The sequence below is a fragment of the Oryctolagus cuniculus genome, chromosome 4 (genome assembly GCF_964237555.1).
Source record: "Oryctolagus cuniculus chromosome 4, mOryCun1.1, whole genome shotgun sequence".
In the NCBI taxonomy this organism is placed as follows: domain Eukaryota; kingdom Metazoa; phylum Chordata; class Mammalia; order Lagomorpha; family Leporidae; genus Oryctolagus; species Oryctolagus cuniculus.
This window is the reverse complement of record NC_091435.1, coordinates 159,385,679-159,408,943: the sequence shown is the minus strand read 5'-3', so window position 1 is coordinate 159,408,943 and position 23,265 is coordinate 159,385,679. Positions and strand designations below refer to the sequence as shown.

Below are 23,265 nucleotides of genomic sequence, written 5' to 3'. Positions count from 1 at the left end.
TAGAGCTCCATTCAACAGCTATGATTCCCAGAGATATAACACTGGTGGTTAAATCCTCAACTGTAGCCATGGCATCAAATACAACAAACAGTGCCATATGAATAAAGATACAATGTAGAATACTATATACTTTGAAAAAGTAAAATGTTGCAGATTTAGTAAAAGAGATGATTGTACAACAAATCTAATGTGCTGAAATTATACTGTTATACAGCCTTGAAAAGTACAACTAGTACTCAAGTTATTTAAAATCAAATATTAAGCTTAATGAGCATTATATATTTAGGTAAAAATCATTTTGCTTTCCTTACTAGATTTAGGGAAATTCAGAAAGATATTACTGAAGTAGCTCATGTCTGATTTTTTTTTTTTTTTTTTTTGACAGGCAGAGTGGACAGTGAGAGAGAGACAGAGAGAAAGGATTTCCTTTACCATTGGTTCACCCTCCAATGGCCACTGCAGCCGGCGTACTGCGCTGATCTGAAGCCAGAAGCCAGGTGCTTCTCCTGGTATCCCATGCGGGTGCAGGGCCCAAGCACCTGGGCCATCCTCCACTGCCTTCCCGGGCCACAGCAGAGAGCTGGCCTGGAAGAGGGGCAACCGAGACAGAATCCGGTGCCCTGACCGGGACTAGAACCTGGTGTGCCAGCGCTGCAGGCAGAGGATTAGCCTATTGAGCTGCGGTGCTGGCCACTCATGTCTGATTTTTAAAAATTAGGTACTGGAGTGTGCGGTGTTCAAACAACAAAGCTCTACTCCCCAAAAGTTCCTATAGCAGGAAGAGGCATTCCAAATCACTACACTGTCCTTTAAGCTATATTTGAGCTCTATGGTGACTTGATCAGCCCTTGTCCTGACTGTCAAGGAACAACTTAATACTTTATCCCTTTTAGTATCTTTTTGTTCTATTTAATACTATTGGTTGAACTCTTTAATTAACACACAATTATTCTTAGGTGTTTAAATTTAACTGAAAAGTGATCCCTGTTAAATGTAAGAGTGGGAATAAGAGATGGAGGAGATGTACAGTTTGGTACATGCTCAATCAGACTTAGCCTTAACAGCAGAGTTAGAAATGTGCCAGGGGATTCCAATTCAATCCCATCAAGGTTGCATATACCAATGCCAGCTCACTAGTCCAAGTGATCAGTTTCAGTTCATTATTGATCATAATGATAGGATTAAGAGTCAAAGGGATCACATAAATAAGATTAGTGTCTGCTAATACTAACTGATAGAATTAAAAAGGGAGAGAACGATCCAACATGGGAAGCGGGATACACAGCAGACTCATAGAACGGCAGATGTCCTAAACAGCGCTCTGGCCTCAGAATCAGCCCTTAAGGCATTTGGATCTGGCTAAAAAGCCCACGAGAGTATTTTTCGGGCATGGAAATCCAAGACACTGTGGCAAAAAACAAAACAAAACAAAACCTAAATGAAAGATCTCTGTGAGTGAGATCCCAGCGGAAAGAATGGGCCATCAAAGAAGGAGTTACCTTTCTCTGAAGGGAGGAGAGAACTTCCACTTTGACTATGACCTTGTCTAAATAAGATCAGAGTTGGTGAACTCAAGAGGCTTCCATAGCCTTGGCAGCTCATGACAAGAGCCTCGGGTGATTACTGACGCCATAAATGAGTGTCAATTGTTAAATCAACAACAGGAGTCACTGTGCACTACTCCCCATGTAGGATCTCTGTCCTTAATGTGTTGTACTATGTGAATTAACGGTATAACTGGTACCCAAACAGTACTTTACACTTTGTGTTTCTGTGTGGGTGCAAACTGTTGAAATCTTTACTTAGTATACACTAAATTGATCTTCTGTATATAAAGATAATTGAAAATGAATCTTGATGTGAATGGGATGGGTGAGGGAGTGGGAGATGGGATGGTTGTGGGTGTGAAGGAGGTTATGGGGGAAAAAAGCCGCTATAATCCAAAAATTGTACTTTGGAAATTTATATTTATTAAATAAAAGTTAAAAAAAAGAAAATAATCCCCAATTTCAAAATGGAACCATAGCTAGAGATATACCATGTGGTAAATTCATATTAGAACAAAAATTATGACTTGACATCTATATCTACTTCATTCCTTATTTTGACACAATTAAAGCCATTTGTTTTTTAAGGGAAAAAAATAAAATTTCTCACTAGGAGTTCTAAGTATGAGAATTCTGGAGGAAAAAAAGACCCTCACAAATACAGTCATGCTGTAAGACTAATTTTATGTCATGGGTATCCACAGAGCTAACCAATGAGGTCTGTGAGTATCTGTGACTCAGCTCTCACCAACAAATCCCCATTTCCTTGGATCACTTCTTCAGAGTACTAGGAAGTGTTACAGGAATAAAAATGCAGGGATAATGTGGAAAAAGAGCAAAGAGTAAGGACAGCAGGGGAAAAAAATATCCTAATCCAAAATGTGGAATATTTAAAGCATGGACATGGTATTTCAAAACTATTAAATAATAAAATTCTCTTTTCAGTTAACAGCTTTCAATGCAACTATAGACCTTTTCTCCCTAGAGTAATGTAACTGTTTACAAAAACCTTATTTCTGAAATTGGTAAATGAGGAGGCAATAATTGGGTTTTAACAACTTTCTACAGGTTTTTTTTTTTTTTTTTAACATATATTTAAGTTGTGATTCTGGTTACCATAGTTTGATTTTTCTTTTTCTTTAGAGGTTGCTTTGTCCAACTGAGTCAGTGGAGGGATTTCATTTTTTTCCAGTAATACTCTTGACAGGTAGTAATTCAGCTTTTTCTTGAACTCTCCCAGTAAGGGGAAGCACTGTGTCTCAGAAGTAGAGCTATTAAAAACCAGTCCAACTAAGGTCAGATTTTCCTCATAAAAAAATGAAAACTACTTCTTTGGAAACAATAGTCCCTGCTTCTGTTTTTGTCACACCCAGTCTTCTAGGCTGACTTCTTCTTTTTTTTTTTGAAAGATTTATTTATTTATTTGAAAGGCAGAGTTACAGAGGGGCAGAGGCAGAGAGAGAGAGAGAGAGAGAGATAGAGAGAAAGAGAGAGAGAGAGAGAACAGAGGGAGGGAGGGAGGGAGAGGGAGAGGGAGAGTGGGGGAGAGAGGGAGAGAGATAGAGAAAGAGGTCTTCCATCCACTGTCATTCCTCAATGGCCGGAGCTGGGCTGATCTGAAGCCAGGAGCCAGGAGCTTCTTTTGGATCTGCCACATGGGTGCAGGGGCCCGGCCCAAGGACTCGGGCCATCTTCCATTGCTTTCCCAGGCCATAACAGGGAGCTGGATTGGAAGAGGAGCAGCTGGGACCTGAACCGGTGCCCATGTGGGATGCTGGCACTGCTGGTGGTGGCTTTACCAGCTACACCGCAGCGCCAGCCTTTTCTTTTTTTCTAATATTTATTTATTTGTTTGAAAGGTACAGTTAAAGAGAGAGGGAGAGACGAAGATCTTCTGTCAGTGGGTTTACTCCCCAAATGGCTGTAACGACTGGGCCTGGGCCAAGCTGAAGTCAGAAGCCTGGAACGCCATGTGGGTCTTCCAGGTGGGCCATCTTTTGCTGCTTTCCCAGGTGCATTAGCAAGAAGCTGGATTGGAAGTAGAGCAGTCAGGACTCGAGCTAGTGCTCATATGGGTCACTGGCTCAACCTGCCGCAAGACAACGCTTGTCCTGGGGCCAGACTTCTTGAGTACAAACGCTGACACTGTGATTTGCTTATTGCATAATGCTAGGCAAGTTAGTCTCTGTTCCTTGGCTTTCCTGTTGGTAAGCAAGAGTAACTATATCTATTATTTTTTGTTTTGGTGTCCAAGTAGTGTCTATGCATCAATGGAAAGGATGAAAGGGAGAGCGAGGAGGGGGCAGTGGAGGGAGGAGAACTAGAATAAGTCGTGCTGCAGGTTTAGTCTTATTTTTGTTTTAAAAAATGTACCCAACCTACAATTCAAAAAAATTTTATTTCCCTCTGCATTGAGAAGTTAAGTCAGGTCTGAATGAGAATTATTTCTTGGGGCCATTACAGAGTCAATATCCTCAGAGTCTTTCCTCTGCCAGAGTGGAGAAGAAATGTTAATAGAGATGATCAGACGGATGACTCCAGGTAGCAGGTAAGAATGTGAAGACTTCCTAAAGTATGCAATTTTGTCTCAGATCACCTGACAGCTCTTCTTTCATGCTTTGATTGCAGCACACTGCTATACTTTCTTCAGACACACACACACACACACACACACGCAAGTGACTTAACACTGATAATCAGTTTTATGAGCTGGTATTAAAAGGATTCCATTAGTGAATTTGCACAGCATGTTTTTTAAGTGTCTGTGAGTTACACCTTCTGTTCCAGTGCACGTGAATAAACTTCCGAGGCACCAAACCCAAAGCTCCAGGCTGACATGATAAACACGGCCTTGGTGAGGCTTCCGCTACCTTTAGCACGAGTCCCTCCATGGCTGTCTCCAGGCTATGCGTGGCTCTTTGGGGTGTAGGGATGGCTCTTGCCCAAACTCACTCCCCTTATGACTACTCATAAAATATGGTGTTTTATGTTATATTATGACATATACCACAGAAAGAAGACAATGAAAAAGTATGAGAAAAAGCAATGAAACGTGAGTAAAAAGCTTGGGTCAGGGAATAACCCCCAGTTGTCCACATTCCCTTTCCTTTTATACGCTACCAATCCTGGGAAGCTGACTACTAACAGAAGAGACATGCATTCAGAGCTATGTATATCTAGAATAGGTATATACACATATAATAAATATAGCTAAAAATGGATGAATACTTCATACTGACCTTAGGGGGTTTAAACGGATAGTCTGGTGAAAAGGTTATGTCAAGAAAGAACACCCCTCCTTCATAGACAGATCCTGGGGGTCCCAATATAGTTGACCTCCATTCATAAATGTTGTCTCCTTTGGGTCCAGCACTGAAATAAGACATACAAATGAAATGTGCTTAGAAATTACATAAAATTTGGAATTTAAAAAATCTATGTATAGTAATTAATAAACTTAGCAATTACATAAAACACAACAAAGGTAATTGTTTATTATGATTCATATGTCAGCATCATCACTATTCTGTAAGTGAAATATGTTGTATTATGTAATAAAATAGAATCAAGAAGATTCTGTTTTGCCATTCACAACCATAAGCCAATGGAACAAAACATTCCAAGGACCATGGGATAGAGTTAGGAGCACAAATGTTTAATTAAGCATGAAATTATTTGTGAATTCCTGAAAAGGGTGATGCAGCTCTGGGTCAAAAAGACAAAATTTCGGGGCCAGCACTATGCCGTAGCAGGTGAAGCTGCTACCTGTGATGCCAGCAACTCATATGGGTGCTGGTTCATATCTCAACTGCTCCACTTCTGACCCAGCTCCCTGCTAATGAACCTGGGAAAGCGGAGGAAAGTGTTTGGGCCCCTGCCGCCCATGGGGGAGACCTGCAGGAAGCTCCTGGCTCCTCGCTTCCGCATGGCCCAGCCCTGGCAGTTGCGACATCTGGGAAGTGAACTTGCAGATGAAGATCTGTGTCTACCCTTCTCTCTTACTCTATCAAAATAAAATAAATAAATCTTTAAAAAGAGAGAGAGAAAGAAAATTTCAAAGCAAGAAGGACCTCTGAAGAATAACCACTCTGGTCCCTTTGCTAACAACTGGGAACTCAAGCGAGGGTCAGAGAGGTCAGTAAATGTGCATCATGCCGGAGAGTCAACTCAATATCCTATCCCATCTCAATCTATTTCCTTTCTCCTCACCCTAAGAACTCTCCAACTAGTGTTGTGTGTAGAAGATAGTATGCACCACTTTGTCTCACAACTGCGTTTTTTTAAACTATCACATCATCTGTCTTCCATAGAATAGAAGTTCCTTGAGGAATAGATTTGTTTTGCTTTGTCCTTGTGCGCCTAGTAAGTAAGTGTTTGCTGGATGATGACAGATAATAGCAAAGCAAGTGAAGCCATTTGGCAGTTAGTACCACTTACATATCTCTGAGGCTCATAGAAATTTCACTGAGGAAAAAAATAAGGCTTCCTTGAGTAAACTATATTGGCTCTCTCAGGTGAACACAAGGGCAAAATGAGATTAGAACTTAGCTTTCCAGTGTTCTTTTTTGCTTCATGAAACTATTACCTACATCCAATACCAACATCTAAAATCTAATGAATTCTCACACTCTGCAGCAAACTGGACAGCCCCATTAAGGTACTTGAGAAAGATTTTGTTTCCAACAAAGATTCTCTTCTGTCTTATTTTGAAATTACGTTACAACTACAAAAACACATTACTGAGCAGTACATCCAAAAAGCATGTATAACAACCAAATTGGGATTATTCCAGGAATGGAAAGATGGTTTAACAGCAAATTCCTAATGTAATTTGCTTTACTAACAAATTAGAGTAAAAGAAAATAAAAATTTCAACAGGTGCAGAAAAAGGACTCGGCTGGTTTTAATAGCTGCTCATGGTGAAAACAAACACTAACAAAATTAGAATAAAAGGAAGTGTCTTTAACTTGATAGTGGCCATCTACCAGAAACGTCACAGTGACTACTGTATTCAGTGGTGGAATACTAAAAGCACTCCCTTTACTGACTGGCAAGACAGAGAGGCTCACTGATTCCACTTCCACTCAGTACTGTGCTAGGGATCAGATTCATCAAAGCATGAAAAACACAAAAATAAAAGTCATATGGATCAGGATGGAAGAAACAAAACTATAGTATGTATATAGTATTTATGTTTACAGAACTCCCACAATCTATTAAATATTAATAAAAGAGTTCAACAAAGTGGCTGGATGTAAGATCAAGATCCAAGTATCAATGTCATTTCAATACTTTAACAAAATGAGTAACAAAATTATTACAAATATAATGGAACCCATGAATAAATTTCACAGGAAAGAAATTTCTTTATTGGGAAAACTATAGAATTTATTAAAATATACACAAAGAATTAAATAGAGAGAGATACCAAGTTTATGGGTGGGGAGACCAAATACCCACAGATATCAATTTTCCTAAAACTGGTCCAATTGAATCAATTGAATTCTTTTTTTTTTTTTTTTTTTGGACAGAGTTAGACAGTGAGAGAGAGAGACAGAGAGAAAGGTCTTCCTTCCATTGGTTCACTCTCCAAATGGTTGCTACGGCCAGTGCACGGCACTGATCTGAAGCCAGGAGCCAGGAGCCAGGTGCTTCCTCCTGGTCTCCTATGCAGGTGCAGGGCCCAAGCACTTGGGGCATCCTCCACTGCCTTCCCGGGCCACAGCAGAGAGCTGGACTGGAAGAGGAGCAACAGGGACAGAATCCGGCGCCCCAACTGGGACTAGAACCCGGGGTGTCGGTGCCACAGGCGGAGGATTAGCCTAGTTTGCCGCGGCGCCAGCCAAGTCCAATAGAATTCTAATGAAAAGTTCAGTATTTTATAGAAAATGAAACTTGACAAGTTGAATTTAAAATTTGGCAGGTGAAAGAAACTCCTCAAACTTGGACACACATATGGGAATCTGATATATATCAGACTAATGGGTTTTGGACACCATTTTTTTTTGGAAATATAGAAACTGGTTTTATACCCTCAGTAAATAGAAAAAAACTCAGCTGCAAAAGGATTAAACACTTAAATGCAGAAGTCAAAATTTCAAAGTTTGAGTGAAAAGACTGACAAGTCAAGCTACAAACTGAAAAACAATACTTGGATCATAAAAAAATGACAAAATTCTAAGTGTTCAGAACATAAAAGTTGCTATGAATTGATGAGAGAAAAGATTAACAACCCATTAGAAAATATATTTCCAGAAAGAAGGAACACAAATGGCCAATAATCATATGACAATGTTCAATTTCACCAAAAAGAAGGAAAAGAAATCTAAACTCACAATTCAGTAATATTATTTTATAAAACATGTAGGCAAAAATAAAGTGATAAAATCTAGTGTTGATTAGGATGTGGAAAAACGAGGATTCTTTACTACTTAGGCATGTGTTTAATCACTTTGGATAAGAATTTGGACTTAACTAGTTAAGCTGAATATACTTCTATTTTACAACATAATAACTATACTCTTAGGTATATACCCAGAGAAGCTTTTATACACGTGGGCCAAAAGATATGAGTAAGAATTTTCAAGGAAGCACTACTTGTAACAGCAAAATTGGAAACAACATGAATATTCATTGGCAGAAAAATAAATCTACATAAAGGAATATTACACAGCAGTAACAGCAGTAAAAATACATACAGTATGAGCAGATTTTTAAAATAACAGAGCATGTCTAAAGGGAATATACACACTATTACTTTATTTAAATAATGTTTACAAACAAGTGAACAAGAAAATATATTGCTGATGGACACATTCATATGGAATAAGGCAAGAAAATGATTAAGAAAATTCAGAAGAGTGGTTTGCTGGGTGGGAGCAGAAGGAGTAGCACACAGAGTGTCAACAGCTCTGAGTAAGTTCTACCTTCCAGTCTGTGTGGGGGATTCAGAGTTATCTGTTTCAGTACTAGATTTCATAATCCACTTTGTGTTAGGTTCTTATGTATATATTAAATTTTTATATTAAGCAAAAGTATATCACAGGTTAACACACTGCCATGTGAGACAAGCAAGTTGCAGTGTATATACAGTGTGATCCTACTCTATGAAGTAAAAACAGATCCTGTTGTATAAATACTTTGTGTTGTTAATGGAAATCAATCAGTCAATCTAGCTATCCATCTCAGTTTTAAGGAATGGATGAGAAAGATATGCCTACATTCACGATTGGAGTTTTGTAAGGACCAAGTGGTAAGTTGAAGTAGACAGATGGAGGGGGGACAGATCTAGATAAAGACAGAAAATAAAGTAGAATTTAATTTTATTTCTAGTATCTTACTTCTTTTGCTTCAAAATATAAAAGTCATAGTTTATTAATATATGAACTATATTAAGCCAATAGTACACAATCCCTGCCCATCTTCCCTCTCACCTACGGTTCCTGAAACTGGCAGTGAGGCATACACAGAACCTAATCAACCCAGAAGACAATAAAGCTTTGGCAACAGCAGCCTCTTGTAGCCAGACAAGCTTGCTCACTTAGATGAATAATTCACATGCTTATATGCTCAGCTATTCATATAGTATAATATAAGCTTATCAGAAGAAAGAACTTGAAAGTAAATTTTAGGGTTATAGTTATTACTGCAAAGTAGGTGAAGAAATTTAGTTTATAAAAATACGCACAGGAGAGTGGATACGTAGCTATAACACAATGTACACACAAATATTTCTCAAATATAAAGATGCGATTTCCCTCAGTCACTTTGGGAAATTTTAAGATGATCTTCCAAGAATGGTAGCCAGTAAGTTATATAATACAGGCTAAATAAGGAGTCACCAAATAGTGCTGTCAAGGGAGGGATTCAGAAGAGGAACACAGGAGCTATTTTAGCAAGGAGGGCAAAGTCTGCAGATAACTTACACTCATTTTGTGCTCATTCCAAGTATTATTTGGCTCTCAGTCAGAACTTCAAGTTTTATTGGCTCTTTGAAGTCAGTCAGCTGTCTATGCAGTTATTAACAGTGAACTAAAATAACACAGCTAATATATTATCACTCTGAGGTGGTTTATGCTGCCAGAGTGTGTCTTTTTAAGAAATACGTAGCCAGAAGCAACGATCTTGAAAACAGATGGGTGTTTTTTAAAAAGCGTATTACTTCCCTAATATGCAGATTTAGTCTCAGCAATCTGGCCTCCTCTTAGCAATGGTATGACTGCATTGCTTCTACTCCCAAAGTTTATGGAAGTGGTTCTACACAGCACTGGGCAACACTCCCATTTGGATACATCCCAATTGAGAACTCCCTGGTGTAGAACTCAGAAACCATACTACATTATATAGTTGCTGTGTGGCTATTGAACACTTGTGGCTATGGTAAACTGAAAGTCATAAATATGTAAAATATACAACAAATTTTGAAAACTTAATGAAAAGGAAAGTATTTCATTAGTAACTTTAATAATTAATTTTAATTAATAGCTGTTAAAATGGTAACAGTTGGGATACACTGGGCTACAAATACATTAAAAAAAACCACTTATTTCTTTCCACTTAAAAATTTTTAGGGGCCGGCACTTTGGTGTAGAGGGTTAGGCCTCAGCCTGCGGTGCTGACATCCTATATGGGTGCTGGTAAGAGTCCCAGCTGCTCTACTTCCAATCCAGCTTCCTGATGTGGCCTGGGCAAACAGAAGATGGCCCAAGTCCTTGGGCCCCTGCACTTAGGTGGGAGATCTGGAGAAGCTCCTGGCTCCTGGCTTCAACCTGGCCCAGCCTTGGCTGTTGCAGCCATTTGAGGAGTGAACCAACTGGTAGAAGATCTCTCTCTCTCTCTCTCAACCTCTTTCAAATAAATATTTAAATATTAAAATAATTTAAAAAATTTATTTGGAAGGCAAAGAGAGATGAAGATCCCCATCTGCTGGTTCAATCCCCAAATGCCCTCAGCAGCTGGGGGTTGGGCCAGGCCAAAGCTAGGGGTAAGAAATTCAATCTGGGACTCCCAGGTAGGTGGTAGAATCTATGTGAGCCTTCATCTGCTGCCTTCCAGGGTGTGCATAAGTAGGAAGCTGGAAAAGCAGACACAGGACTTGAACCCAGGCACATCATATAGGATGCAGGCATCCCAAGCTGTATGTTAGCTGCTACTCCAAAACCTGTCCCTATTTTACTTTTTAAATATGGCTGCTAGGGAGTTGAACTTTCGCATGTGGCTCACAGGGTATTTCTATCCCACAGAACTATTCTAGAAAGGTGCTGTCACAAAACTCGTGTGCTCATGGTGATGTTCTAGTTCTGCTTATCTTCATTCAATACACGGGGTTTCAGATAAATTCATGGAAAACGTACATTATCTTTTAATTTCACCTTCCACTGGCGCTGTGGCTCACTAGGCTAATCCTCTGCCTGTAGCGCCGGCACACCGGGTTCTAGTCCCGGTTGGGGTGCCGGATTCTGTCCCCGTTTCCCCTCTTCCAGGCCAGCTCTCTGCTGTGGCCTGGGAGTGCAGTGGAGGATGGCCCAAGTACTTGGGCCCTGCACCCGCGTGGGAGACCAGGAGAAGCACCTGGCTCCTGGCTTCGGATTAGTGCCAGTGGCCACTGGGGGGTGAACCAACGGAAAAAGGAAGACCTTTCTCTCTCTCTTTCTCTAACTCTGCCTGTCAAAAAAAAAAAAAAAAAATTCACCTTCCATGAACTGTTTGAAGCATCCTCATATAGCAGCCACTAGCCCATTAAGCACCTGAAATGAAGCTAATGAGATTGGAGTTAAAAAATTCAACCTCATCTGATTTTAATAAATTTAAATCTAAATAGCTACACGTGGCCAGTAACTACTGCACTGGACAGCACCAGTCTAGAGGTTCTAGTAGTTCATATTGATCACAATGGTTGTCAATGTGTCAGAATTACGTGGATCTATGCAAAATAAAAGAATGGGCTTGTATACACTTTACCTGGATCAAAGAAGTGAAAAAGAGATGCTGTAGGCGATTTTGGAACTTTTAATGATCACTTCTCGCTTCAGTTGATCAAATAAAATTGAGGACACTTGCAGTAGAGAGTAATGGTGAAGGACATAAACAAGCTCTGGAGTCAGACTTGTTCTCCGAATCCTAGCGCTGCTGCTGAAAAACCTGCTCTGAGCCTGCGGAAATGTGTGATACCCGAGTCTTAGGTTCCTTCTCTGCAAAATGAACTGTTACAGCACCAACTTCACGCAGCAACTGTAAATTTTTAGCAGAATCACGAGTATAATATTAATTCTAAATTGTGAAAACAGAGCTGCTAAGAGCTCTCTGGTAAGTCTCCAAATAGTAGCTGCTATCATGGTTGTTCTGTTACTGTGGGTGACACAGAAGTTCACGGAAACACACTCAAAAGGCTAACTGCCTGGAGACTGTTTAGGAAGCTCTGGGATGCTAGGATTAGGAAACAGGCTACTGAGACATGGGCACTGAGAAAGTACTCATAAACATGCAACCTAAGCTTTGATGTGTATTTAGGCAGGGTGAAACTTGGGAGAGCTTCAGAATCCGTACCTGCCTCCCAGGACACCAAACTGTTAGTACACAGAATGTCTATTTAAACATCATGGTATTCAGGTATGAATTATTTACTAGTGTCTTCCCATCTGCTGTATGTATTCCTAAAATGATCAATTCCTTAACATTTTTTTTAAATTCTCAGATTTTTAAAAAAAGATTTATTTATTTATTTATTTGAAAGAGCTACAGAGAGAGAGAGAGAGAGAGAGAGAGAGAGAGAGGGAGGGAGGGAGGGGCAGAGAGACAGAGATCTTCCATCCTCTGGCTCACTCCCCAGATAACTGCAATGGCGAGGGCTGCGCCAGGAGGAAGTCAGGAGCTGGGGGTGGAAGGCGGTGCTTCTTCTGGGTCTCCCACGTGGGTGACAGGGGCGCAATAACTTGGGTCATCTGCTGTTGCACTTCCCAGATCCAGGGAGCTGGATCAGAAGTGTAGCAGCTGGGACATAAACCAGTGCTCATATGGGATTTTATTTTTAAAGAAGGAAAAGAAACACTGCTAACACACACAGTTAAATTTGAAAATAAAATGCAACCAGATAAATCTAGAGGCAAGTATCAGCAAATTAAGAATTGGCTGAATGCCCAAGGTTGCTGCCAAGAGAAACTCTGCTGGAGAATCAATGTTGTAAGCTGTGTGCATCTTTCCATGCTGTTGCCTACAGTAGATGAGCCCCAATGTAAGCTGAAACATGACACAAGATAAAAATGACCAACAGGACTAGGCACTCACTGTCTGTAAGATCATAAAATGTCTGAAGTGTATAGTGAACACTTTCCAATGTGCTGTGTCACAGTTTTGACCCCGCAAAGTTTTGGGATGTGTTTGCTGCCTCTTCTCTAGGGCTGACTCTAAGGGACAGGTAAAGAGGAAGTGTGCCCAGCCAATGCTGGGGTTCTGGCGCCCAGGAATAGAGTACTGCCAATGTATCATCACTTTTCTCTTAGCCTTTCTGCACCTCAATTCCTTCATAAGTATATGAAACAGTAATAGTACCTGTACCAAAGGCTGATAAAGAATTTAGAACCTGGCTAGAACACGGTACATGCTGAATAAACATTAGCTATTTGTATTATTAGCCTAAATCCTGACTGTAAGTTTGAGGGCACAACTAGAAAAAATGAAAGGGGGATAGGCCTTTTGAAAACTAATATTCATGGAACATGTTGGCAAAAAACAAAATTTAAATGGTAATGGGCATCTAGACAGTGTATTTGGAAATTCAAGCATACTTTGAGTAGTCTGCTGAATCATACGGCCCAGTGAGATTTTTCTACAAATGTTTCTGTAATGGACCAGATATGGAGGTATAATTGTGTCTCAGTATCCTTGGGGGATCCGTTCAAGGAAACTTGATTTGAAAATCTGTGGATGTACAAGTCCCTCATATAAAATGGTATAGTATTTGTATAACCTATATACAACCTCCTGCATGCTTTAAATTATCTCTAGATCATTTATAATATCAAATACAATGTAAATGTTTATTAAGTGTTAAACGGCATTATTTAGCAAATCATAACAAAAAAGTCTGTGTATGTTGAATACAGACCCATTTTTCCCCCAAAATATTTTTTGACCCACCACTGGTTGACTTCATTCCAGAGGAATCTGCCGATATGGAGAGGCAACTATCTTATCTGAAGAACAGTATACAGTTCATGCAGGTAAAAACTTATTTACAATGTTCCACATCTGGGCAGGGGACTGGTCTAGAATGGACTGGGATGGGGTGGTGAGGAGGTGGTATTATGGGGGATTGCTCAAGAGTGCTAGTAATCCCTTCTCTTGTTATTTTTTTTTAAGATTTATTTTTATTTATTGGAAGGCAGAATTACATAGAGGTAGGAGGAGGGGGAGAGAGATGACATCCATCAGCTGGTGCACTCCCCAAATGGCCGCACTGGTTGGGCTGTGCAGTGGGAGATGGCCCAAGTGCTTGGGCCCCTAAACCTGTGTGGCAGCTCTGGAAGAAGCTCCTGGCTTCAGACTGGTTCAGCTCCAGCCATTGCAGCCCTTTGGGGAATGAATCAGGGGAGAGAAGACCTTTCACTCTGTCTCTCCCTCTCTCTGTCTGTAACTTTACCTCTCAAATAAATAAAATCTTTACAAAAATGTTAACTTAGTTTGTTTCTTTGAAAGGCAGAGTGATCTCTCCCTCTCTCTTTTAGAGAGATTCCACCCACTGGTTCACTCCCCCAGTGCCCTAAATAGCCAGGGCTGGGACAAGCCAAAGCAAACACCTGGAACTCAATCTGTCTCCCATGTGGGTATCAGGGATCCAAGTACTTTAGTCACTGTCTGCCGTCACCCAGGGTGCATCAGCAGGGAGACAGATCAAAGTGGAGGAGCTGGGACTCAAACCAACACTACAATATGAGATGTGGTTGCCCCACGTGAAAGTTTAGCTGGCTGTGCTGCGACACTCATCCATATATTCAGTGATCATTAAAATCAGAACCAACGCGTGGGCAGATATTTAGTCTAGCAGTTAAGATGATGACGACTCCAGTCTCCTGCTAACGCGGATCCTGGGAACAGCGGGGATGGCGTAAGTGGCTGCATTCCTCTCAGCTCCATGGGAGAACTAGATTGAGTTCCCAGCCCAGTTCCGGCTGTTGTCGGGGAGTGTACCATGGATGGCCTCTCAAATAAATTAAAAACCAATGCTGCCAAGACCAACTACAACAAGTTAGGATGTATTAGTTTAGATAGAAAAGATCCATTTGAACAAGTAGAACCAGACTGTTAACCTCTTCTTTTTAATAAGGGTTCCTTCTAGTTCTGAAGTATCTGATCTTAGCTCTCTCTAAGTGTTTTGCATTAGTCAGCTACAATGAAATATCAAAGACAACTAGCTTTATCAACACAACAGGTTTTTTATTTTTTTAAGCTCAGTTTGGGAGGCTCAGGTTCAAGAGAGGGCAGCCCTATTGTTTTGGCAGCTGGATAGCAATGACAGAGCATGTGTGGAGGTAGAACCACACGGCAAGTGGAAGCAGGGACAGAAACTGGGCTCAGACTTAGGCAGCTCTGACAACCCTCTCCTGTGAATTAATCCCGGAGGTCAAACCGCCAATGACTCAGGGATTCAGGTCCCATCTCCCAGGGGTTCCACCACCTGTCGTAGCACCACACATATTTTCCAAAGAATGTGTAATAAACAAGAATGCTAAAATTTATCACTTGATTATGCTTTCCAGATTTGAGATATAAAGATACAATGAATGATTTTGATTAATTCTAGTTGCTTTTCACTATATCTTACTTTTAAGTGCCTACTTTTCTATCGGTTGTTAACAACATCAACTACCTAGGAAAAAATGGGAAAAAAAGGTAGATTTTTTAACGAATAAAAAATGTACTACTTAATAGTCATACTACTTCATTTCCTCAAGGCAGGCAGTAGCTAGCAAGATAGCATGCTCGGTGAACATAAACTGGCCTCTTGTTAAGTTCATGATGGCCTTAGATTCCTCTGCTCTTGTGTGTGTGTATTCAACTTTCCCAGTGTGTGAGAGATCCTAGTCAGTACACAACTAAGTGACAGACTTGAAAATGTAACAGACGTAACTGAATGCAGTAGTGAGCAGGCGAAAGTCGAGAAACTGGCAAGCAGGCAGGGAGACTACAGGGCAAACTGTACATTCCTTCTTTTCAAGCTACATTTTTTAAGACAAGTTCACTCACAAGCACAAAGACAAGCCACAGAATAAGAAAGAACTAAATTTTATTTTATGTACACTGTTAGAAGTAAAATTACAATGATAAAGACACTGGAAAATATGTAGCTTAATTTTTACACAATGCAGAAGCAAGCATTAGAACTGAACTGGAAGTCCTTTGGACTGGAAAATTAAGCACAAAATCCAACAGAAATACTTAAAATATGGTATTATAGAGTTCTTATTCCTTTACGAAGCTGAAAAGACCCTGGAAATGCATCAGTTGAGTGATTCTCAACCTCTTCTTTTCCTATATACTCTCCTATCCTTGAAAAGAAATGACCCAATGGGAGGATGGGGAAGAGATAATGAGAATAAATGAAACTGCTCCTCCTCCACTAACAATCACTTATTCTTTTTCTTTTTTTTTTTGGATGTATTTATTTGAAAGCAGAGTTACACACAGATACAGACACACAGATAAAGAGAGATTGAGCTTCCATTCATTGGTTCATTCCCCAAATGGCAGGAAGGATCAGGGCTGGGCCAAGCCAAAGTCAGGAGCCAGGAGCTTCATCTAGGTCTCTCCCATGGGTGCAGGGGTCCAAGCGTGTGGGCCATCTTCCACTGCTTTCCCAGGAGCGGTAGCAGCAAACTGGACAGGGTCTCAAACCGGCATCCATCACACAGGACCCAGTGCTGCAGGCAGTGGTTTAACCTGCTGCTGCGCTGCAACGCAGGCCTGGGAAACACTTCTGGGCAAAGTCTCCATTCCAAAGAGGATGTGGTAAGGGGCAAAGTGAAGTGCTGTGTCCATGGCTATACGCACAGAAGAAAAACTGAGCCCTCTAATACTACAGTGGAGGTTCTTACTCTGTCATGACTCCTGCCAATTCAGGTGTGAAGATGCAGTTAACAGAACTGCATGATTACCATTATGGTAAACTGCTCTGTAAGACAGGGGACCAGTGGCCAGTGCTGTGGCGCTGCAGGTTTACCTGCTGCATGTCATGCTGGCATCCCATATGAGCACTGACTTGAGTCCTGATATCCACCTGGCCCAGGCCCCCTCACCCCCCACTGCAGCCATTTAGAGGAGAGAACGGATGAAAGATTGCTCTCTGCCTCTCCCTCTCTGTGATTCTGCCTTTCAAATAACAAAATAAATCTTAAAAAACAACAAAATAAATCTTAAACAACAACAAAAGCAAAACAAAGAAACACACACAAACCACGGGAGCAGAGATCAGTATCTGGATCATATTTTTTAACCTTTTCATCGTGGGCATGTCTCAAAAGTGTTTAACAACCAGTTTTATTTCAGCTACCAAATTGTTTTTGCAGGTTTTCAACTAGAAACCCAATGGGATCTTTGAGTTACTCTCTTCATTTCTTTAGTAAACCTACCACTCCTTCCTGCAATACCACTTTTGTTGCCCACTCAACTCTTGTGCTTTGTAACTCTGTTCTGTGTAGGAAATTGGAGTTTTCAAGGTAGTCAAGGCTTCTAAAAATGGTCCCCTTTACTTGGAGGGGAAGAATAATTCTGGCATGTGAGCTAGCTAATGTAGCAAGTACAATTTCCTTATTATTTAATCTCCCCTCAACAAACAGGTGTGAGGAAGGCTGGAGAGCTTTAATGTATCTACTGATCTCCCTGCAATGCAAACAAGGTTCCTGACAGAGTGCAAGGCACCGCAGTCCCTACATAAGCCAAATCCCTTCTCAGAAATTTTCACTTCTCAAAAATGTTTTCATTCACAGATGACATAAGAATATAAATCTCCCTGGTGTTACTCCAATTACAGCTTTATTACTTTCTAACATTGACAGTATATCAAAGTAAAAATTCCATTTAGGACTTTAGGATGGGGGAGGACATTTTGTGTAGCCTGCATTCCGTATTAGAGTGGGTTTGAGTCCTGGCTTTGCTCTCCATTCTAGCTTCCTGCTAATGCACACCCTGGAGGCAGCAGGTGATGGCTCAAATAGATGAGTCGCTGCTATTTTTGTGGGGCAGTTGGGTTGGGCTCCTGGCTCCCAGCTTTGGCATTTGGGTAATGAGCCACTGGATGGGAGTGCTCTCTGTTCCTCAAGTTAAAGAAATTTAAGGTGGGTGAAGATCTTAGGGATAGTTACCTATCTTTAGACAGGATACTCAGAATTTGTATACAAAGTTACTTTCAAGGCAATTTGTTTCCAAAATAGGTTAACACCTCCAATATACTAAACACACTTTTCAATGGCTAAGAACATCTTTTGTTTCTTGGATAGAACAATGTTAAACAACAATTTTCTTGCACAGCTTATTCCTAAAATGACCAGCTGCAATTCTTCACAACCTACATGATTTGCAGTATCCCTGACAAACCTGGCTCCAAGGCTCATCACTTCTCTCTTCTATTTGTCTGGCCAGAGGCCAAGATCATAGAGGAAAAAGGATAAGACAAGTTGGCGGGAACACTAAAGCAGAAGACCTACACACACATATACTTGGGGAATGCCTGTTGAAGAATCCGTAAGTATTTTCACTAAATACTAGTCTAGTAGTACAGCACAGTGGTGAATTCAGTGTGCTTCAGATCCTGGCACTGCTACCTATTGTGTAACTTCAAGCAAGTTATTTCACTTAAAAAAATGTTCATTTATTCAAAAGGCTGAGCATCAGAGGGAAACAGAGACAGAGTGAGACCTTCCATCCTCTAATTCGCTCCCCAAATGCCTATAACAGCTGGAGCTGTACCAAGCCAAAACCAGAAGCCAAAAACTCCATCTGGGTCTCCCATGTAGGTGGCCAGTGCCCAAGTACTTGAGCCATTATCTGTTGCTTCCCAAGGTTTCTATTAACAGGAAGATGAATCAGAAATGGAGGTGCAGGTGGAACCAGAACTCCGATATGGGACGTGGGCACCCCAAACAGCAGCTTAAAACACTGTCCCACAAGACTCAAGCCTACTGAGCTTCCTGATAATCTAGATTTTCTCATCTGAGTGGCAATCTCGTAAAGTCATAGAGCACTAAATTAAGTTAAAATATGTAAAGTGCTTAAAATGATGCCTTGCCAATAGCAAGGGTTAAAACATAAGTTTATGCTATAATAATAATAATTATTATTATTACCAGGTTAAGGGAGAAACTTGAAAAGTTAAATCAGAGTTCTGCAGCTCATCTCTCCCTTGACCCCTGGAATGGACATAGAAATAGAAGATTTTGGCTGGTGCGTGGCTCACTTGGCTAATCCTCTACCTGTGGCGCTGGCACCCTGGGTTCTAGTCCCGGTTGGGGCACCGGGTACTAGTCGCAGTTGCTCCTCTTCCAGTCCAGATCTCTGCTGTGGCCCGGGAGGGCAGCGGAGGATGGCCCAGGTGCTTGGGTCCCTGCACCCGCATGGGAGACCAGGAGGAAGCCAGCTCCTGGCTTCGGATTGGCGCAGCGCCGGCTGTAGTGGCCATTAGGGGAGTGAACCAACGGAAAGAAGACCTTTCTCTCTCTCTCTCACTGTCTATAACTCTACCTGTCAAATAATAAAAAAAAAAAATAGAAGATTTTCTCTTAAGCACTCTAATTCACCTCTTGTATAGCTCCTGTATGATATTTTAATACCTCCCTTTGTCTCCCATATTTCTCTCCCTTAAATGCTGAGCTCATGAAAGCAACAAATGACTCATAAATTCCACCTTTCTTGGCTCTTAATTCATTAAAGAATAGCTTCAGTTTTGCACTTTCCAACCTATAACAACTTCTGAGACAGCACTAGGCCAATAAAATTAATCCACTCACCTACATGATACTATATATTAACACTTAATACAAACAACGACACACTCTTTGCCTCAAGAAGAGACAGCTAAATGTCAACCTTGCAGAGGGAAAAAGATGCTAAGTGGCTAAAAAACAGCCTATAAATACTGACCCAGCACTAAATGATATTGGCTAACTGCCCACAAAGGGATGCTAACTGAATCCAAAGCTTTCCTATGATTAGTTCAGGAAATGAAGCCCTCCATAGGACCAAAACACTGGCTGTGGGGTGCTGAGTCTTATTTTCAGCAGTCACCCGCCTCTGCCTCAGTGCCTATTATGTGCAGGGCATGGAACTGTGACCCCGGCAAGATAAAGAACAGTCCAAACCCTCCAGTGGTTTCCCCTGTAGGCAGCAGCTGTGTCTGTCCCACAGGATTCATGGTTAAGATACTATGGGCCCTGCCAAAAGAGATTTTATTTCCTGTTGGTGGGGTGCTTCTTGCCCCTGTTTTAGCAGAGCCACATCTCATCTGTGCGGTGGTCAGAGAAGAAAACATCACACCCACAGGGATGAGCAGGTGGACAAGTCCTGCAGGTGGTCTTGATGTCAGCTGCACCTACTCCAGAGACAGGGTTCATAAAAAGGTGCTGAGGAGGGACAATCAAGCAGGGCTGGAAAGGTAGAGCGGACCACACAGGTGCAGGAAGATGGGGGTATACTTTACGAAAGAACAAAAAGCAGGAAGAACAATCAATACTTGTTTGCCTGGAAGGCTGGTGATGAGTGATCATGTACATCCTCAAATGCTGTAAGGAGCTGGGAATATGCTGTACAGACCGATGGTTTTTAAATGTGTTGCTCCACCTGTGAGGGTCACTAAGTTCTCTGCTTCCTCCTCTCCTGAGGTTCAACTAGAGAAACCTCAGCATGCATGTGCTTGCTTCTGTGTCAGCAGTACATGATTTAAATATATTTATTTGAAAGGCAAAGTGATGGGGGGGTGGGTGGGATGAATAGAGGGTGAGGAAGAGACAAAGAGAGATGTCTTCCATCTGCTGATTCAGTTCCCAAATGTCTGCCACAGTCAGGGTTCAGTCAGGCTGAAGGTAAGAGACAAGAACTCCACCCTGGCTTCCTACATGGGTGGCAGGTAAACAAATACTTGAGCTATGATTTGTTGCTTCCCAGGCCCATTATCACGGAGCTGGATCAGAAGTGGAGGAGGCAGGACTTGAACTGGCACTCTGATATGGGAGGCTGGCCTCCCACGTGGTGGCTTAGCCTGCTGCATTACTGCACCCAACTCTAGCCCATATCCTTTGAATTAAGGGAGTCAGCTGCTGGGAAAAAAAAGTTTGAACTGCTTCCAGAACTTAATCATCATCATCACTGGCAGCCACAGCAATGGCGCTAATCCAGGCCACACAAGTCAGAATCGAATCCGCATCTGGAACCACTGTGCCGGAACCACTACCACAGACCCAGCAGTCACTGAGACAGCGGCTTGAGGCAGACCTACTAAATAAGCTTTTTTTCTTTTTTAAATGATTTCAGGAAGTGGACCTTTTTATGTTTATTTATTTTATTTGAAAGAGAGAGAGAGAGAGAGAGAGAGAGAATCTATCCACTGGTTCACTCCCCAAATGGCTGCAGCGGTCAGAGCTGAGCTGATCCGAAGCCAGGGGCCAGAAGCCTCTTCTGGGTCTCCCGCGTGGTTGCAGGGCCCAAGCACTTGGGCCATGTTCCATTGCCTTCCCAGGTGCATTAGCAGGGAGCTGGATCAGAAGTGGGGCAACTGGGACTTGAACGGGCGCCCATATGGGATGCTGGTGCTGCAGGCCAGGTCTTTAACCAGCACCACAGACCCACAACCTACGCTTTTAACAAGATCTCCAGGTGATCTGTGTATACATTCCAAGTTGACAGGCCTAAATGTAATCTGAAATGGTTGTTTTTTTATTATTTAAGAGGCAGAGACAGTGAGAGTGCTACTATCTGTTGGTTCACATCAGTGAGGGCTGGGTCAGGCCAAAGTCAAAAGCTAGTAACTCAATTCAGATCTCCCACAACTAGGGGCAGAAACCTAGTTACTGAAACTATCACTCGCTACCCGCCAGGGTCTGCATTAGCAGGAAGCAGGAATTGGGCGCTGGAGCTGCGACTCAAACTCAGTTACTCCAATACGCATGTGCCTGTCTCACGGGCATCTTCACCACCACGACAAACGCCCACACCTATAATCTGGAATCAAAGGTCAAAGAGGTTCCGCGGCTTGGTCCTGGCTACACAGGAAAGGATGGGGGGGCCTGAGTCTCACACCTGGATAAGCATTCCAAAGTTCCTCTTATTTCCCTCACAGCGTTCCTAACATGGCTTAGTGCAGACTGGAAGCAGGAGAAATGAAAGACCACAGCAGCACTCATAATAAATTAAATTATGTCAGCATCAATTTCCCTATATTTCTGCGTAACAGACTGAAACTGGCTACACTTACAAACAAATGCCAATAAAAAAGCAGATTAGAGATACTAGAGTCTGCAGAAAACATGTACATCCTAACACCATCTAAACAATAATTTAGCTAGCAAGATTCAAATAATATCCAGATGGTTTATATGGCTATTTATTTAACAATACTTAAACTCTGGATGGGTTTGGAGTTGACAATGCACTTTCACATGCATCATCTTTAACCTTCACCACAATGATGTGAAATTACATGAACTAGGATTATTATTCTCAACTGAAATTGCTCTACTTAACTTTTTCCTCCTTAAACCCCAGTCAGTATCATACAACACTTGGATTTCCTAACATCTTCCAGTGGCTTTCATGAAAAATATCAGGCTTTGTGTTAAAAAACAAAAAATTCCAGGTACTCAGTGACACCCACACAGATTTCACCTCCTGCGCTTCCCTCTTCCCAGAGGCTGACGTTTTAGCTGTCGGAATATTCACAGAATCTGTGTCCTGGCTCCCTATTCTGCCCCAGTGACTGATCAGTATTTCTGTCATCTTCCTAAAGGTCTACAAAACTCCTTTTTTTTTTAAAGTTTTTATTTAATGAATGCATTTTTTCATAGATACAACTTTAGGAATATATAGTGGTTCTTTTCCTCATATTCCCCGCCCCCCTCGCCCCCCAGCTCCCATCCCACCTTCCTCTTCCTCTCCCATCTCCTTCTTCATTATGGATCATTTTTAGTATGACTTTATATACAGAGGACCAACTCCATGCTATGCATAGACTTCAACAATTTGTACCCACCTACACACACAACATATAGAGTACAGTTTGGGGAGAAAGTTTGTGGTCGATTCTCTTATTACAATTCATTAGGGACAGAGGTCCTACATGGGAACCAAGTGCACAGTGACTTCCGTTGTTCCTTTAACAATCAACGCTCCCTTAGGCCGGCGCCGTGGCTCACTAGGCTAATCCTCCGCCTTGAGGTGCAGGCACATAGGGTTCTAGTCCCAGTCGGGGCGCCAGATTCTGTCCCGGTTGCCCCTCTTCCAGGCCAGCTCTCTGCTGTGGCCAGGGAGTGCAGTGGAGGATGGCCCAAGTACTTGGGCCCTGCACCCCATGGGAGACCAGGAGAAGCACCTGCCATCGGATCAGCGTGGTGCGCCAGCCGCAGCACGCGGGCTGTGGTGGCCATTGGAGGGTGAACCAACGGCAAAAGGAAGACCTTTCTCTCTCTGTCTCTCCCTCTCACTGTCCACTCTGCCTCTCAAAAAAAAAAAAAAAAAAAAT

General features: G+C 41.8%; 1 protein-coding gene across 9 annotated transcripts in view; it reads right to left on the bottom strand.

The window, feature by feature from the left end:
• UBE2E2 (ubiquitin conjugating enzyme E2 E2) overlaps positions 1–23,265 on the bottom strand; it is a 388,098-nt gene that overhangs the window by 96,294 nt on the left and 268,539 nt on the right. For all 9 annotated transcript variants that reach the window (XR_011388222.1, XM_070072852.1, XM_070072853.1 and 6 more), the window contains one exon: positions 4,787–4,919. Coding sequence is in view for 8 of the 9 variants with exons in the window: in XM_070072852.1 (XP_069928953.1) it covers positions 4,787–4,919 (133 nt within the window). In the remaining variant the exon portion in view is untranslated. The remainder of the gene's footprint in view (positions 1–4,786; positions 4,920–23,265) is intronic.